The sequence below is a fragment of the Quercus suber genome, unplaced genomic scaffold, assembly GCF_002906115.3.
Source record: "Quercus suber isolate HL8 unplaced genomic scaffold, Cork oak 2.0 scaffold_42, whole genome shotgun sequence".
NCBI classification, from domain to species: Eukaryota; Viridiplantae; Streptophyta; class Magnoliopsida; order Fagales; family Fagaceae; genus Quercus; species Quercus suber.
In genome coordinates this window covers 1,771,676-1,790,082 of record NW_027069507.1, presented here as the reverse complement: position 1 = coordinate 1,790,082, position 18,407 = coordinate 1,771,676, and the positions used below count along the sequence as shown (strand labels likewise).

General features: G+C 32.9%; 2 protein-coding genes across 3 annotated transcripts; one reads left to right on the top strand and one right to left on the bottom strand.

Annotated features, from left to right (window-relative positions):
• The first annotated feature begins 944 nt into the window (after nt 1-944).
• On the top strand, nt 945-1,608 carry LOC112035490 (B3 domain-containing protein At2g31420). The gene is made up of 2 exons (XM_024068321.2): nt 945-1,401; nt 1,583-1,608. The coding sequence occupies exons 1-2, from the start codon at nt 945-947 to the stop codon at nt 1,606-1,608; spliced, it is 483 nt and encodes a 160-aa protein (XP_023924089.2).
• A 2,820-nt stretch (nt 1,609-4,428) lies between these two features.
• Nucleotides 4,429-10,743, bottom strand: LOC112035527 (probable potassium transporter 17). Of its 2 annotated transcripts, none has more exons than XM_024068348.2 (8): nt 10,372-10,743; nt 9,097-9,316; nt 8,286-8,525; nt 8,146-8,196; nt 6,935-7,195; nt 6,156-6,208; nt 5,700-6,069; nt 4,429-5,409 (listed from the first exon to the last, which is right to left on the bottom strand). In XM_024068348.2, the coding sequence occupies exons 1-8, from the start codon at nt 10,519-10,521 to the stop codon at nt 4,556-4,558; spliced, it is 2,199 nt and encodes a 732-aa protein (XP_023924116.1). In that variant the 5' UTR covers nt 10,522-10,743; the 3' UTR covers nt 4,429-4,555. The 2 variants fall into 2 exon arrangements, with proteins under 2 accessions (XP_023924116.1, XP_065627407.1); XM_065771335.1 differs by having other exon boundaries at nt 5,700-6,015.
• Between the last annotated feature and the right edge of the window lie 7,664 nt (nt 10,744-18,407).

Below are 18,407 nucleotides of genomic sequence, written 5' to 3'. Positions count from 1 at the left end.
ACAATTTGTTTTTACTACAAGTCGCTAATTATTGTTACACATGGCTAGTCACACACAGCTGTGTAATTGTGATACATGAACTTTGTTGCGTGACCATATCCAGCGTGTAACTATCACCATTTCTAGTCTGTAGTCTCCACTCTAAAGTCTGTACTATACTCCACCCAACACCCGTAGAATTCATGTTATACGACAATTCGTTTTTACTGCAAGAAGCACAAACCTTCTCCAACCATCCAAACTTTTCTCATTCATCTTTAAAACGGGGAGTCTTAAAGTTGTTATACGACTTGTCGTTTACTGATTAACCAGAACTAGGCAGGCAATTTAAAAAATAAAATACAATAAAATAAAAAGCTTGTCGTCTTGGAACCCCATCCCATCCCACCGACTCAAGTAATCTTACAACGGTCATTTGGAATTTATTTAAATCCTTCCCATCAAATTGAATTATTCAATAATTTCAATAGCAAATACTTAAAACCAACATTTTTCTCTCTCTAAATATTGATAGTTCGCTCCTGATAATCCAAAAAAAAAAAAAAAGATTGCTCGCTCTTGGGAAACAAAAACAAAAGCCATTGTTTTCATTTGTGTTTTTTAGTATCTAGTATTATTGTGCTTTCTAGTTCCATGGATTCAACAAAAAGTAGGGAAGTACTGAGATGAAGACAGATTTGTCTCTGTTGGAGGACATGAGCCTTCATGATATGGAGGATCATACTATTGCTCCCACTCAGTCTAAATTTGACGCGTTGGTTGAGATCTCAATCGTAGCCAGAGAGATTCAAAGGCGGTTCCAAGAAAAGGCTCTCAAGAAGCCAGTCTCTGTGCCTGTTGGAAATAATCAATCAAGATTTGGAGACGATGATGATGACCAAGATTGGAGTTTGGAATCGGAATGGGAACCCAAGAAAAAGAACCAAATGCAATAAAAGGTGCTCATGAACACTGCTGTTCCTGTTCCAAAGCGAGCAAGATTCAGAGATCAACAACATTTGGAGCCGCCGCCCAATCTGCCTCAAAAATTCAAGGATGTGATCAAAGAAATGGGTGGGAGTGATGAATTGCTGGTGATTCAGAAAAAGCTGTTCATGTGTGACACAAACATGAATAAAAATCGATTTTCAATACCGTTCGGGCAAATACTGTCGAAGGATTTCTTGACTGAAGAAGAGAAAAAGAAGCTTATAGAAGGACAAAAAATCAAAGCGCCACTCATCGATCCCGAGCTCCAAAGTCATGATATATTTTTGGTTCAGCGGAACAACCCTGATGTGTATGTGCTGAGGAACACTTGGAATAATGTTCATACGTCGAATGATCTCAAGAAAGATGATGTCGTGCAACTCTGGTCATTCCGGGCTCGCCAACAAGCTTGTGATGATGCTTCTTCTTCAGGTACAAACAAAAGAGAGCTATGTTTTGGTTCACAAAGTAAAGGACGAAAAAGCAATTGCGTGAAACCTTTTTTTTTTTTAATTGCGTTCATATTTTGTAGGGGTGTCATTTTTTTCCAAGATTTTTGTTATGGGTTTTGTGTTGCTCCAGTTTATTTGAGACATCCATTATGGTTGTGTAGTGTACATGATGTGTGGTGGCTCATAATCTGTAACCCTAACATATTGTAGTTCATTACCATTGAAATTTGAAATCTATGTCTTCTTTAACTTTAGATTCATAAATCAAATTTTGGTGTACAAAACTGAAGAAGGAATTTTGTTTGATAAGCAGTAAATACAGAGTGTGTTTCTTTCCATATGGTTATGAAGGCTGGAGTATCTAGCAAATTTGCAAATCTTTAAACCGACTTGATTTTCGTTTAATCTTTTTTTAAAGCCTTTTGGCTAGGGATTCAATCAAATATGAAAAAATCAACTTGATTCATGTTTTGGTTTCGGGGAATTTAGATGTTTTTGAGATTTTGTTAATTCAGTTTTTATTTCAAATTTGTATTCAATTTTTTTAGCGGAAGATTGAGTAAGAGCTCATTGACATTTTTCTCAAAGGGGATTGAAATATATAAAGATAGAACCAAATAGTTATTCTATTCTTAGAATTTTCTAAAAGTTCTTGGAACAAACAACATAAAAATTATAATTTTTATGTAGTCATTTTTTTTTTCCAGTTAACCTATTATTTTGGTCCTTAAATTATATATAAAATTTTAATGTATCTATTATAAAATTATATATAAAAATTTGCAGTTAACCTATTATAAATTTTTTATGTATCTTAACTATTTATTGCTTATATTTAATCCTTAAAAATTGATGGTTAAAAATATTTTTCATTCAAATGGTCAAATTGAGGGATTAAACAATAGCTTAACCAAGTTTCACCCAACATACAATGCATTGTTTGTCGGCCAAATGATCATCATAATATAGAAAGATTTATTGCTAAGCACTAATAAACAAGAAAAGAATTCCAAAATAATAATATGATTAATCACATGATCACCCGTGTTTAGAGGATATTAAAAAGATTCAGTTTAGTACCAAATTTTGCTAAAATATATAATTAAGTTTTTAAAATCATGAACTTAATGATCAAAAAGATTTTTTAAGGATAAATAAATTTGAAAGAGGGGCAAAGAAAATATGAGAAAAAAAAATTTTAATTGACAAAAAAGTGGTGAAAGTTTAGTAAGCTGGAATTTTATTGGAGATTATGTCCAAATTTTAGGATTTTTGAATCTATTCGTTGACCATTTTATTCTTAATTGAACTCTTAAATGTGTGACAAGGAAATCGTAAATGATCTTGTGAGACTAGGAACTTGCATAATTTGAAAACTACGAATATACAATCATAGACATAAAGTACAATCAATTTTGGAACGCCTTAATTATCTTAAACAGATATTTTACCCAACATGAACATTCCTATAATATTGAGCTTGATCCTTCTTTCCCCAAGTTTCTAGACACCTTCTTTTTGTTACTCCTAAAATAAATAAATAAAAAGATGTAGAAACTCAAATTTTTTGAAACTACTTCACAAAATCCCTTAGAGCTTTTTTGGTTTACTCTTAACTCAAAACTCAATTCTCAATTCTCATTTCTCATTACTTAAACTCAGTTTTCATAACTCATATCTCTATCTCTACTCTTTCTTTAACTCTATCTTATTTTTATTTGGCTTCAAATCTGGGTGAGCTCAACTCAAAATTTTGACAAAGTGGTGGAGCTCATGTACTGTTCATATCAGAACAGTAACATGTCTCTCTCCTCCATGTCTTTCATTTTTTTTTTCCCTCTCCTCTTTCACGAAGCCTGAAAGATCGAAACCTTTCTCCTCCCATTTTTGGCCTCTAACACCTCCAACAACCCGCAAACCCACTAATTGTAATTCTCAAAAACCCAACCCACTGCCATTGTTTTGCATCCACCACCGTACAAATCACCAAAAATCAAACCCATCCACCATAGCAAATCCACCAACACCTTCAACATCATAGAAAATTCTTTTACATATATATAATGAAAATAAATATAAAAAGAAATACAAGAAAAAATTACCCCACAAAATCCACAACTCCAAGCCCAAAAAGCACACCTTAACCTGATTAAAATGCAAATCACAACTGAAATCAAAGTCCTCTGCCATCATCCGTGAATAAAAAGAAAGAATGAAGAAGAATGATAAGAAGCTGAAAAAAAAAAATGGGGAGAAGCAACTGTCATAAACCCATCAAGAAAAAAGAATGAAAAAGAAATCGGTGTGAAGAGACGAAGATAAAAAGAAGCAGCAGCTATGAAGAAACAAAGAAAGAAAAGAGAAGAGAAGAATGGCACTAGAGTGAAAAAAAAAAAAAAAAAAAAAAAAAAAAAAACACCAGAACCAAGCTTGTGACCCAAAGAAAAAAGGAAGAAAGAAAGAAAAATAAGAAAGAGAATTGATGTGACAAGACTTTAAGTGGGTCCCATTATTTTTATGTATTTACTAAAATGTCACGTAACTCATAATTTGAAAATGTGAAAACACTAAAATTGTGTTTTCATTTTCTATCATCTATATCCAAAATTTTGAATATTTGAGTCATAAAAATAGTTATCCAAAACTAAACCAAACAGATCGTGATTCGTGAAACTCACTCGGTTTGGATGATGGATCATGAAAATTGAGTGATATCACTTAATTTTCATGATATCCAAACAAGCTTTAATAGGTTGTAGATGTTGGTCTAAACCTCTGGTTCACACCAATTCATTAATTCTGGTCTCTATCTCCCTCTCTTTTGCTAAGACTTATTTTGTATACCTGTATATTACTAAAAATCACATAGAGGAGATAACACTAAGTGTGCGTTTAGCTACCAATTAAAAAGCCAGTTTATTTTACTATTTAACTTATTTTTACTACTATTTATAGACTTTATTACACTTTTTAGTATTATTTATGGACTCCACTATACTTTTTGATATTATTCATGGATCCTACTATTCTATTTCAATTAACTTTTATCTTTATCTACAGCACTTTCAGTAAAAAGTTTTTAGTTTTAGTAAAATAAGTGGATCTCAAACAAACCCTCAATAGAAATCATCCTTTCAAGCCTCATAAAGCATTCCAACCTCAATACGCTGCGGTAATGGTACCCCCAAAGCAGGCAAGGCAGATCGACAATTGTTGTGCATAACTTCATAAAATGCAAGCATGATACGGTCAAACCAGCCACAGTTCTTGCCTACATGGAACCTTGTCTTCCCTCTGACGTGAACCACCCCAGCCTGCTTTGCTTGTTCCAAATCAAAAATCTCTTCTTGGATCTCCACAGGATCATATGTTAGACCATCCGAGCAGCCCTGTAGATGCATCTGCAAGCTATTGGTAACTTGACTTACAAAATCATCTCCTTCAAGATTTAAGGAATCTGCATAGCCATACTGAATCTCACACCCATAAACCCCTTTTAGGCCCAGTTTCTTGATGATGATCCTCTCATGTGGAGCAACCTTAGAAACCAACAAATATCGAAGAGTTGTGAATATGGTGACCTTGTGAAGGGATTTCATGTTTTTAATGTAGTGTCCAAGAATAGGAGTAAGCCCATCTTGAATGTTAGTATAAAAGAAGCACAATCCAGGAACCCTTTGGACACCAGGGTTGGATAAAAGCAATCCTAGTGTCTCCAAAGTTATCTTGTGTGTTAACTCATACTCTAGCTTTCTCTGTCTCCCATAAAACCAGCCAAACATAATAACAGCAAGAATGAAGGATATGGCAAAAGGAATCCATCCACCTTCATAAATTTTAGTGCAGACTGCACTCACATAAACACCTTCCATCACAAAAAACACAGAGAAGTATAGAGCAACCAGCACAGGTGGAGTTTTCCATATTATGATCATCACAAGTGTCAGCAATATAGTGGTAATGAGCATCACTAGACTGACAACGACACCTGCAAGCAAGGTCATGATGCATCAGCATTTTGTAAGGATTGCATAGATTAAACAATAGACTAAAACAGTAAAGAGATGAAGGAAGTTCAAAACAGTCTTCAAATTGGAGAATATGATGTATTATTTAGTTTGATTTAGATTGCATTGGTGGTGATGTCAAACTGTTAAAAAACTTTAATTGCAGTACTTATTGGAACTTGATTTAGATTAACATCTATAAACTGGTAACAATTTTTTAAATAGTGAATGCAGTATAAAGCAATCTACAGATTTTATTTATTTACCGTACCGAAAGCATTTCCAATATCTTTTCCATCTCCAAAGATGAGTATGACAGCAGCGCAAAGAATCATGAGGATGTAGTTCACTTCTGGGGAATAAACTTCGCCTTCCTTACTATTGGATGTGTGTACCACCTTCACTCGAGGGAAATAATCCAGTACTACAGATTGCTTGATTACCGAAAATGTGGCTGATATGAGCGACTGGCTTGCAACAACTGCAGCTGATGTGGCTATGATAAAGATAGGCCAATAGACTGCAGTTGGTATGAACTTGTAGAATCCATCATCATGATCACTCGGATTCTTGATCAGGTATGCTGTCTGCCCCGCATATGTTAGAACTAAAGAAGGATATATTGTAAACAAGAAAGCTATCTGATGGAAGAAAAAGTGTCAGGGAGCTACTGAAGCAGAAGGCATGAAAATCTAAAAGATAAACAAACAAATGGTACTGCTATAACCTGAATGGAACGTTGGTTGAAATGACCAAGATCCGCAAACATTGCTTCCGAGCCTGAATAGGGTAGATGATATTAAAGATCAAATGCTGCATATGGTGGTACATTTGTGTGAATAAGTCTACCTATCAATATCAAGAAGATTTTATTACAAGGCAAATCAGATTTACAAGCTTTCTCAATCATGTTACTCAGAAACGCAAACAGGTCTAGACCCTCTAACATAAAGGTCTAGTAGTTCTTCAACAAAATCAACTGAAATCAAATAATCCAAATAATATAATGGAGTTCTTGGGTCATGGTGTAAATATCAAACTACTAAAAGATAATTCCTATGAGTTCTTTGGAGTAACAAGCAATGCAAAAGATATCCACTATGTGCATTCTTGGGATCCTTCTGCCTAAAGAGAATCATGAAAGAAAATTGTGAAAGAGATTCCATAAGTATTGTACTTACAAGTTGAACATTCAACAATTTTAAACCTACCTGACTTTACATCCTACATTAACAATATCTAAAATCGTTTTGGGAAAATCATTCTCAGCTTATTTTGAGAAACTCATAAAATCTTTTTCATTAATAACTTCTAGACATTTTTGTCAGTCTGCAACCTATGTAAATTAATATTTTCAGGATAATCATTTCAATAAGTTCCAAAACCCAAGTTTTGTGTATGAGTCTGGGTTTAAGGCTATCATAATGTTAAAGAACTCAACCCAAAGTAATTGTGCTACTCTTCTACTTGAATTATGGATTCATATTATCTAAATATGACACTCACCTGTGATGCAAAGGACAGTGCCACCAAGCAACAGCCAGCCCTCCTTTCCATTTCTCCAAAAGAAATGGAAGATGTAGTGTGGCGATATAGCCTTGAATATACTTGGATAATGATGCATAATGCTATAAATTCCAACAAGTGGAGTGCTCAAGGTCCATGCAGCCATGATAGGAGAAAAGAGGAAACTCACTCTAGAGGTACCAAACTTTTGCAACAGGAATAAGACAACTAACACTACTGCAGAGAGTGCCTCCACCAGAGCTGCAGGATAACAAACCAGATAGTAAATAAATTCAAAGAGATATTTTTTCAATTAAATTGTAAATTTTTGTATTAATAGAACTATGCAACCCCAATTTCCAGTACAGAATGCTGACTTGCTTTCCTAGAACATACAGGAGGCCTACTCTAAGATGGGTTTGTATTTCCCACTTAAATTCCAAATATTTTCCCTTTCCTTTGTTTACGTGACATGCATTCTCTCCATTTTTTGGAATGTATGTGATCCTTTCAAACTGAATCAGCCGCTTACATCACGGCATCAAAACATCTGCTCATTGTGTTTATGACAGAATTTGTGTGAGTCTGACTTTTGAAACCCTTGTTTAATAACAAAGCATTTAGTGACTCCAACATATGTCCTGATTTCTGTCTTAAGAGTGATTTTCATGACAACATCAACATTCCTGTTTATAAAGCTTCTTGAACACAATTCATTAGCTGGTTTGGAAATGACACACCTCCTTGGCCCAATACAAGGATAATAATCATTTCAGGACATCGTCCAATATACGTAAAGTTCTTTAGCCTTAATGATGCACTCCTACAAATTTTGCCACAGTAATTCCCTTTCTCTACTACTGTCATACTAAAAGCAAATGAAGCAGACTCTACACTGATTTTGGAGGATTCTGTTCCTGATTCTTCCTTTTTGTCATGGAATTAATCATTAGTTGTATATGATTAGAGGGATGCATTTTATGATTAACTTTTCTCATTTTTTGAGCTTTTAATGGCTACATAGAAAATATTTTCATGAAATAACAGAAGAGTTTAAGTAGATCATGCAAAATGTAGCTTGAACATATTCCCAACTCCAAGCACAGCCAACTATGTTATACATGAGTCAGTCGAACTTAACAATATCTTACAGGAAGACCCAAAAATTCTCAAGCTTGTGCAAAGTTATTACAATCTGGATGAGTACTTACATTTACTCACAGAAGGAAACGGTGCTCTTAGTCCATCCATTGCCGACAACACTGAACAAATTTACAAAGTTAAAAATATTAAATCCAATTAAACACCAGACCAAATTATAATTAAGACAGACAAAAATGAGGAGACAAACCTGAGATTGCAGGGGTAAGTATACCATCGCCAATAAGCATGCACATGCCTAATATAGCAACAAAAAGCAATACCCTCCTAGCAACTATACTGCTTTCAAAAAAAATTCCGAGCCTACTTTTCTTTTCAGTGCCCTCCTGCATAGAGTGTGAAAGGCTTGAATTTGAACTTACACGTTTTGATGAAAGAATTCCTATATTCACATGCCTACAGAGTAATGAATACAAGGCAAATGTTCCTCCTGCAATTAAAAGGTGTCCGTATAAGTAAAGAATTTAAATTGCAGACAGTAACCAACTTATGTTGCTTCACAGTTGTTCACATCCAAAAAACATGAAATGCATCAGCACACTGATATATCACCCAACCCTTATTCTGGTGAAAACAGCATTCTTCCAATAATCCATAGCATTTCCTCACACTTTAAGTGGAAAACTGGTAAGTGAAACAATTCAAACAGTGGCAAGTCATCCACTAGTAAAACCAACCACATAATTCTCAATAAAGGAAATAACAAAAATTTAACAACTAAATTATTAATCTTAGAATTAATCAATTATTTACACCCAACACCAGTACAGATAACAAAAGGCAAATGAAGTGCACTTCAGAATAAATAAGCTAGAAAAGAAAGGAGATAACAACAACTTAGCAACTAAGTTGATTAAGACATAATCTTAGAATTAGTCAATTATCTACACCCAAATCCAATACAGAAATTGAAAAGTAAGCAAACTGCACTTCAGAATAATTATGCAAGAAATCCAGAAATATGAGAACAATAAAAGCAATTATCCAGGTTCATGTAATACCTTCTCCCTGATCATCGGCTTTGATAGCTATGCTAGCATACTTTACAACACCAATGAGAGTAAGAGTCCAGAACATTATACTGTAGATACCCAAGTAGTCTTCTTTCGTTGGAGACTTCAATGGCATTGAAGGATACACATACAATGGAGATGTTACAAGTCCTCCAAATACCACTCCAAGAGTCTTGTACGCAAGTATCAGAGTACTCCATCGACTCATCTGCTTATTAAATTAATTATTTACCATAAGACTTATAATTTACATAACAAAAAAATAAAAGCTTAAATATACGTTTGAAAGTGTTCAAATTGGAAGAGGAGAAACATGACCAACAAAATCAACTAGCATTAAAACAGTCCATAACTCCAAACACTGTTTAAATCATGAAAGCACAGAATAACAAAGAATTGTGTGTCAAATTACCAGCCATTGAAACATACAATTTAGAATGTAATCAAGAAATCATGATTTTTATTTTAATTATTACTTTTTAAAAATGACTGGTAAAGAAAATCACGAAGAAAGCTGAGCAGAAACTGAAGATATATATTACAAATCATATACCATATGGAAAGAGTTACATACTACACACTGGGATGCCCCTCCTTATAACATGTGAAAAATGAATATGGACAATCCTTATATCCCTATATTTTACACATTCCCATCCTTATACCATGTGGATATGGGCAATTCTTATATCCCTTTATGAGTTTATGTGTTACACATTAAGACTGTCGTCTAGCCTGCTTCCACATGTGAAATACTAGTATACTAAAATTATTAAAGATAGTTTGTTCTTGGTAAATCTCTATCATTAAAATTTCAAATACTACTCCAATAAAAAAATTGTTTTCAAAAATTTTAAACTAAATTATTTATCATAATTTTTTATTGGGTCACACCAACGCTTGCATTATGTGCTTCAACGTAAATGTTACACATCATACAACTTAAAAAATAATAATAATACTTTTATTAAAAATTTCTATCACAAAAAGTTCTCAAAATTTTTAGAAATAAAGTTCCATTGCTTATTTAAAAGTATTTTTTCTAAAACAATCCAAATATGTTTTATTAAAGAATCTAGCACAACCGTTACATACACCAAACATAAAGTTCATGAGAAAAAAAAAATTCAAACCCATATTGATAAACGTGTTTTTGTAGATACAAACATATGTTTTTCTGCAAGTGTTTGTGAAGGAAGTGTGGAGCCAGAAATCAATGTTTATATGTGCAGAGAGAGAGAGGTGACCAATATGAATGAATACCTGCTCGTTTGCATTTGGAAGGGAAGCAGAATCAGTACTAAGAGCATGAAGGTGGAGAAGGCGGCCATTAGAGGCAGTAGAATCATCAACAACAACAACGTTAACCTCAGACAGATTTGGTCGTGATTCACTCTGTCTTTGCCGATCCATTCACACAAACCTCCAAAAACTCCTCCACTTCTCAAGCCTTCAGTTGTATTCAACGAGTATTTAAACAAACGAACAAGAGCCAAGTTTAGCTTGGCCCCACCCTATCTGACCAGGCTTCCCAAGTCGGAGAAGGTATTAGGTGAGACAGGCGTATAAGCCATTGTCTCACTGAAATGACACTGCGGAATTTGGAACACGAGGAGGGCTACCATGTTTTTTTTTTTTTTTTTGGGTGGGAGTGAGACTTAGGTCATAGGTTTCTAGACTTGTTAAGATGAGGTTATGTTTTTAAAACTAGACACGTATTATAATTTTAAAGGGTCTAATACAATTGGACAATAGACCTAAACCTCATTCTTTTTAATGTACCATTCTAGTCCTAGATCCCTAGGATACAGACACATCGATACCGTATTTTTTATCCTTATTTTGTTTGTCTTCATACGATAGATCGATAGATTCCTGTGGTGGGTTAGACTTCAAGACATGTAATCAATTATAAGTGACATAGACTAATCAAAGGTTGGACAGTAGTTAGGGGTTATTTGTTGCATTGTAATATTACATTATTATAATTTTATATTAATGTAATCTTAAGACATTAATACAATATCTCATTTTTTAGAAAGATGATGAGATTAAAATAATGTAATATATTTTGTAATTTTAGATTATGGTAATGTTAAAAAAAAAAAAACTAAAAATCTTAATGTCACATCATCGTAATGTGCATCACATCAAGAGTACATTAGCAAACCAAACGCCCCTAGAGTATTCTCATTAACTCTTGCCAATTTTTTATTTTTTTATTTTAACATAAAAACTTTTTTTTTTCTATTTTACATACTCAAATTTTAAAATACTCTATATCAGATTTTAATTGTTTATCTTTCTTCACACTACTACTATTCACTCTCTTCCTTCGTTTTTAGAATACGTAAAGAAAGAATATAAAATTAAATACAAAATGATTAGTATCAATGTAAATTTACATAGTTATTGTAGAAAACTTGCAAATTTACACAACTATACACTAATTGATGTGGATCAATTACAAGCAAAATTATATAAATTTTATTTTATTTTTCTATCATATACTCACTTATGTGAGTGCTCTTACTTTTATATTATATTATATATATATATATATATAAATACGATAGAATTTCAATCTATGGCATTAATATAATTGCTCTTTATTATTAGGCCAAGATACCAAATTGGTATTTAGTGTATGTGAGATGCAAATTCAAAATATCTTATTTGACAGTAATACACTAATTGAGCAAACTGAAAACTACATGTATAAATAAAAAAAAGGCTTGAGACCCATAACATTTACAATCATATAAACAAAAATCATATTTTTCACGAGTACTCTAAGACGCCATTAAAGAACTATTAACGTGAAGAACCACTAATTTGACCATAAATAAATATAGCCTCCTTAGTTAATTAATTAATTAATAAAGGTCATGAGCACGGACTATCACTGATCTATAATTTTTATTTTAATCTAAAATACTACAAAACTTTATTGAAACGAAGGAATTCACAATGCATCATTTAGAAGAGCTTATTCAAGAAAGCAAGGACTCTCTTCTAACCAAACAGAGAAGTCATCAATGCCTAAAGTATATTTAGCTAAGAGATGAGCCGGTCTATTGGCTTGCCGACGAACATGGGAAAAATCCACTTTGCGAAAATTGTGGGAATCAGACTGCGTACCATACACCACAGCAGCTATTGAAGTGGACTTCCCAATTCCCTCATGATAAGTACCAATAAAGTTGTTTATCCAAAAAAAAAAAAAAAACCAATAAAGTTTCTGCTTATATTTATTAATATCAAAAAAATTTATATACAATTTTTTGCATATTGTATATGAGGTTTTTTTTTTTTTTTTTTATATATATATATACACGATAGAATTTCAATATATGGCATTAATATAATTGCTCTTTATTATTAAGCCAAGATACCAAATTGGTATTTATTGCAGGTGAGATGCAAATTCAAAATATCTTATTTGACAGTAATACACTAATTGAGCAAACTGAAAATTACATGTATAAATAAAAAAAGGCTTGAGAGCCATAACATTTACAATCATATAAACAAAAATCATATTTTTCACAAGGAGTACTCTAAGACGCCATTAAAGAACTATTAACGTGAAGAACCACTAATTTGACCATAAATAAATATAGCCTCCTTAGTTAATTAATTAGTTAATAAAGGTCATGAGCACGAACTATCACTGATCTATCATTTTTTTTTAATCTAAAATACTACAAAACTTTATTGAAACGAAGGAATTAACAATACATCATTTAGAAAAGCTTGTTCAAGAAAGCAAGGACTCTCTTCTAACCAAACAGAGAAGTCATCAATGCCTAAAGTATATTTAGCTAAGAGATGAGCCAGTCTATTGGCTTGCCGACAAAATTGGGAAAAATCCACTTTGCGAAAATTGTGGGAATCAGACAGCGTACCATACACCACAGTAGCTATTGAAGTGGACTTCCCAATTCCCTCACGATAAGTACCAATAAAGTTGTTTATCCAAAAAAAAAAAATACCAATAAAGTTTCTGCATATATTTATTAAGGACAAGGTTTAGTTACAAAATTGATTGTAGCCTTAGGCTACAAACTCACTCAATATCTTTTTATTGGAGGTGAATTTTGACAAATCCACCATTGGATCGCATCTTCTTCTTATATACTCCATGTTTGCAAAATTTCAAGAAAATTAAAGATCAATAGCTATTTCATCAATAAATTTTTAAATTGCAAGTTTTTGTAATTTAAAATTATGCATAAAATATAAGATTATAGATTATATAGTAAATGATATCCGATTGACACAAAAATTGACATGTGTATTAAGAGCGTAAAGAACATGTAATTCAACGGTTAGATTTTCAAAATATGTAGTAATATTTATTTTATTAAGTGAGTTTGTAGCCTAAGGCTACAATCGATTTTGTAGCTAAACTTTGTCCATTTATTAATATCAAAAAATTTTATATACAATTTTTTGCATATTGTATATGAGGTTTTTTTATTTTTTAATGGTAAGTTTAGTGCTACACCCATAATATTTTTACAACAAAATTTAGATAATAATTTATTACTAGTTTTCATCTAAGCACACCACTATAATATTATCTTTTTTAATTACCATTAACAATTCGCAACATAAACTTTGTTATGAAATTGTTGTAAAATTGTTATATCCCAAACTTTATTCTTTTCATTTTAATTCGTAATTATTTTCTTTCTTTTCGTAAGAGAATGTCATATGTATTTTTCCAAATAATAATTAAATTCAAAAATAATTTTAGGAGTACAACAAAATTCATAACATTCTTAAATTAAGCTACCACGTCACACATGGATCATAAAAATAATTAATTGGAAATTGGGGTGGACTAATAATTGAGGTGGTAGGCTAATCTAGATATATAATGAATTTTTTTTGTTCCATCCCCCAATAAATTCAATGTAACCACACGTTGAAATTTAATTTAAAATTCTAGAGCACAATAACGACGAAATTGTACCTGAAGTTTGTCATTTATTATAGATAGGGTGAATCTGAACTTTCTCTATTTATAGTACAAAGGAGTGATACAAAAACAAAACATGGGCACAAAAATACTTAATTAATTCTGGACATGTATATATAATTTTAAATGAAGATTTACTCATTACAAACTATCACTTTAATGAAAGTAGGTGCAACAAGATGAAAGGTTTCACTTCCTCAAAAAAAAAAAAAAAAAGATGAAAGGTTTCCAAATCATCCTGAATTTATGGCTGGGACCTATATGTTTCCAGCTCTGTGGTGGAAGGTCCATATATACAATTACACATACAGTGATACAGATCATAAGTCATAAACGACTACATCAGTGAATGTTATAATCCTAATTATATTTTTAGGAAGGCAAAATCGTGTGGTGTTTCTGGTTTCTATCTCAATCATTTGATTTTGATTTTTATGATGAAATTTAATAGCATGGAACTTTTCAGAAACAGACAGTACATAATTGGGGTCTACCTGTTTTTTGAGTGTAGAAAAAGAACACCAAAGTTGCTTTTCTTTACCTGAAAGAAGCGGATGACTGTTTGAGTATTTTGAGTCTTCCTAAAATCGTAATTACGAATTATCCTTTAACTCAACTAACCCAATAAAAAGACCTAATCTTATCAAAAAATAATAATAATAAAAAATAAACCTAATGCGTCTTCCACTCAGTTCTTCTTTAGCACATGCATGATGACTATTTAACTAAAAAATACACTTTCATCCTATATGAAAAAATTACATAAGTCTACCTATTTTTTGAGTGTAAAAAAAAGAAACACCAAAGTTGCTTTTCTTTAACTGAAAGAAGTGGATGACTATTTGAGTATTTTGAGTCTTCCTAAAATCGTAATTACAAATTATCCTTTAACTCAACTAACCAAATAAAAAGACCTAATCTTATCAAAAAATAATATAATAAATAAACCTAATGCATCTCCCACTCAATTCTTCTTCAGCACTTGCATGATGCGACCCACTTATCATTAAATAAGTCGTAATTTACTATCTAAAAAAAAAAAAAAAATTTAAGTTGTAATTTTTGTGTGCTTGTTTGGTTTTTATCTTTTTTTCATTATGTAATTTATTTAATAGACAAAACTTATGTACAGTACCTAAGATGTTATTTTTTATGATTTCCTCTTAACATTCAGTCATATAACTATTTAACTAAAAAAATACACTTCCATCTCATATAAAAAAATTACATGGCAGAATCTTAAAAGGAAAATTTAAGAAACAGTACGTAAGTACATTTTTTATTAATATAGAATATAAAAATATTTTACCCATATTATTTTTAATACAAAACCAACAAACAATCATGCATTACTCGGAGATCTAATTTATTTTTTTATTCTCTTTAAAAATATTATTAAATTATCCAAAAATATGGAGGAAAGTCTATGCAATGACTTTGTAATTTGTGCCTTTTTTTTTTTTTTTTTTAATCTGAGATAGAATTTTGATAGGCTAAGAATATATTGACCCCTTTATGATAAATTAACCAATTAATTAGCCAAGTGAATTAATTAAGTTAATTGACATGCAATATACGTGGTAGCACAAACAAATCAACAACTAAGTTAATATGCAGTGGAAAATAAAGTTGACATGGTGATTTGTTTACGAATGGGGAAAACTTCCAAGGCAAAAATCTTACCGGGTGACTTTAAGGTCACCACTCTCAAGAATCCACTATTACCACAACAAACGGTTATAAGTAAAAGAATCTCAGTACCTTATACCAATCTACAGTTGAACCCTTACCCCAATATCCAATTGGACTTGTTCTGTAGTGACAATCTCTTCTTTTCAATGCACGGCTCCTACTACGTGACTTACCAATTGATGCATGGATCCAAGTACGTGACTAACCACCAACTTGAGAAAGATGTTGGCTGTAAAGTTCTTTAGTTCATCAACACGATGAAGATCATGAAACTCCTTGGTTACAATACCTTACGGCATACAATCGCAGTAGCTTCTTCAAGAGAAAGATGAATTAAGGCAAATTGTCTCCTGTCACAATATGCTTGTAAAAAATCTTTGCATTAAGTTGCACTCACTTGCATTATCTGTGATGGCCCTTAAAATAATCATTATATATATTTAGGGTTATGAGAAAAGAAAGCCTAAACATGTATATACAGATTGATGTGAAATCAGATTTGAAAAACTGATTTCTATAAATCTTGATATATAGGTTATCTATCGAGCAGTTGTCAAGCATCAGACAAAAGTTGTTTTTTAAACTTCGATAGATGCTATCTGTTAAGCTAGCTATCAAGCTTTAAAGTCCAGCACTTCTTTACTTGATTCTTGGACAAATTTGCATGGTTTTAACACTTGGATTTGAAACTTTGTTCATTGAAGTATTAAACACATTCTAAATCTACCCAATTATAAGTAAAGTGTGTTTTGTCAAAGGATTAGCCAATTCTATATTGGCATATATTCCTAACATGATTCACATATGTCCTAACAATCTCTCCCTTTGGCAATCCGTGACAAAACCACAACAAACAAATTAACATATGAGAGAAGTCATAAATCACTCAATTCATACTCACTTGTTGAATACAATAAAATCTATCCTAATACAAACTCTTGAAAAACTTTGCAAGAAAAGAGTTCATAGCAATAAAGACTTCAACAACCTGTATTTCTAAAGCACTTTAAACAAAACTCATCACGACATCTTAGTGTGAAACAGAAATAAAAGATTGCATACAATATATAAAAAGCATATGCATAAAAAAAGAAAAAAAACAACACATGAAGAGATAGGTCAAACTGTAATAACAACCTTAATATATATAAACATCAAAAATGAGTACAAGGTTTGCTATCATAATATAAGAACCATGTATCTAAAAAGTAAAGAAAAGAAAAGATACAAAAAGTCCTCACTACATCCCTCATAAAAAGAAAAACACTCCCCCTAACAAAAATATCTATCTCCTACACTAATTCTCCCCCTAAGAATATGATTACTCTCCTATCAAAACTACTCCTTTTTGTCACGAATGACAAAGGTCAAGTAACTCAAGCAGTCATCACATTGTCATCGAAAGAGCTAGCATCCTCATCTTCATCCTCATCATCATCGTTAGAGTCACCATCATCGTCCTCGTCCTCAGATGCCTCTGGATAAGGAGAGGGAGAAGCCACCAAGCCACCAAGGCGAGCCTTCCGTTAGGCAATACGGTCGACACGGGTGTTCACCTGACACAACTCATCACTGAGTGTGTCAAGGTGAGCATCTATGCGCTAAAACTGCACTATAATCACCTCGAGAGTCACACCACTTGCCAATGAAGAAGGAGTGGATGCAAATTGAGTGTAAGAAGCCAGAGGAGTCGCTGTCTCAGTCCGTGGCCACTTCGGTCGAAGTTGGGCCTCACTCCGTCTAACGGTAGCAGCGTCTATGACACACTTAGCAAAAAAGTGTGTAGACTCAGGATAGGAGATAGAAAAGTGGTGGAGAATCTGCATGATAGCCGAGGGGAAAATGAGCTTATCGCGAGTCATCGTATCCTTATAGACATCAATAAGGGAGAGTATGAAGTGAGAGGGAAAATCTATAATAAGTCCCTCAAGAAGGGATAACAAAAGTCGAGCATAAGGCTCAATAATGGAGTTATAGTGAGACAAAGGATGAAGAACGAATGTCATCACCATGTTAAAGAATCTCGGACCTTTTGCAAAACTCGAGCAAGGGGTGTTTTGATAGTCACCCCAAGATGAAGGTGTCTCATAGAAGCAAGACGAGAGTTCGTCTTTAGATACAGTCCTAAAACGCTCATAGCTGGGGTAATCAGCAAACTCTACCCTCGGTATGTGTAGTACCTCGAATATAAGATTTAGAGTGACTACAATGTGCGTACTTCGAACACAAGTAATAAAATGAGGTACAGAATAGTCAAATCCGTGCATACTAAAGTAAACCTCCTGTATGACCAAGAAAGGACAAGTGACCGGGATGCCACACAGTGACTCCCAACCCCTATTGTAGATGACAGTGGGAAGGTCAGTATTGGAAAAATCTGATAGAACGACTTGGCGTTCCGAATGAATGCTTCGGCATGAAAAGTTCTCTAAAAAGTCCTTATAGGCTTTATAATCACGAAACCGGACATGGGATGGAGTAGAGTTAGCAAAAGGAGAAGAAGAAGATGCCTCAGAATGAAGAGGGTTCCGAGACGGAGTGGAATCCCGTTTAGGTGCCATAGAGCAACTAACGCGAGAGAGAGAGAGAGAGAGAGAGAGAGAGAGAGAGAGAGAGAGAG

What these genes read in the sequence shown, in the direction of transcription:
- LOC112035527 (XM_024068348.2), bottom strand. Translation starts at nt 10,521, where the DNA reads ATGGATCGGCAAAGACAGAGTGAATCACGACCAAATCTGTCTGAGGTT. An exon ending in ACTTACCCCTGCAATCTCAG is followed by an intron (nt 8,197 to 8,285) that starts GTTTGTCTCCTC and finishes AAATTTGTTCAG; the next exon opens with TGTTGTCGGCAATGGATGGA. An exon ending in TCAACCAACGTTCCATTCAG is followed by an intron (nt 6,070 to 6,155) that starts GTTATAGCAGTA and finishes TTCTTCCATCAG; the next exon opens with ATAGCTTTCTTGTTTACAAT.
- LOC112035490 (XM_024068321.2), top strand. Translation starts at nt 945, where the DNA reads ATGAACACTGCTGTTCCTGTTCCAAAGCGAGCAAGATTCAGAGATCAA. An exon ending in TGATGATGCTTCTTCTTCAG is followed by an intron (nt 1,402 to 1,582) that starts GTACAAACAAAA and finishes ATGGTTGTGTAG; the next exon opens with TGTACATGATGTGTGGTGGC.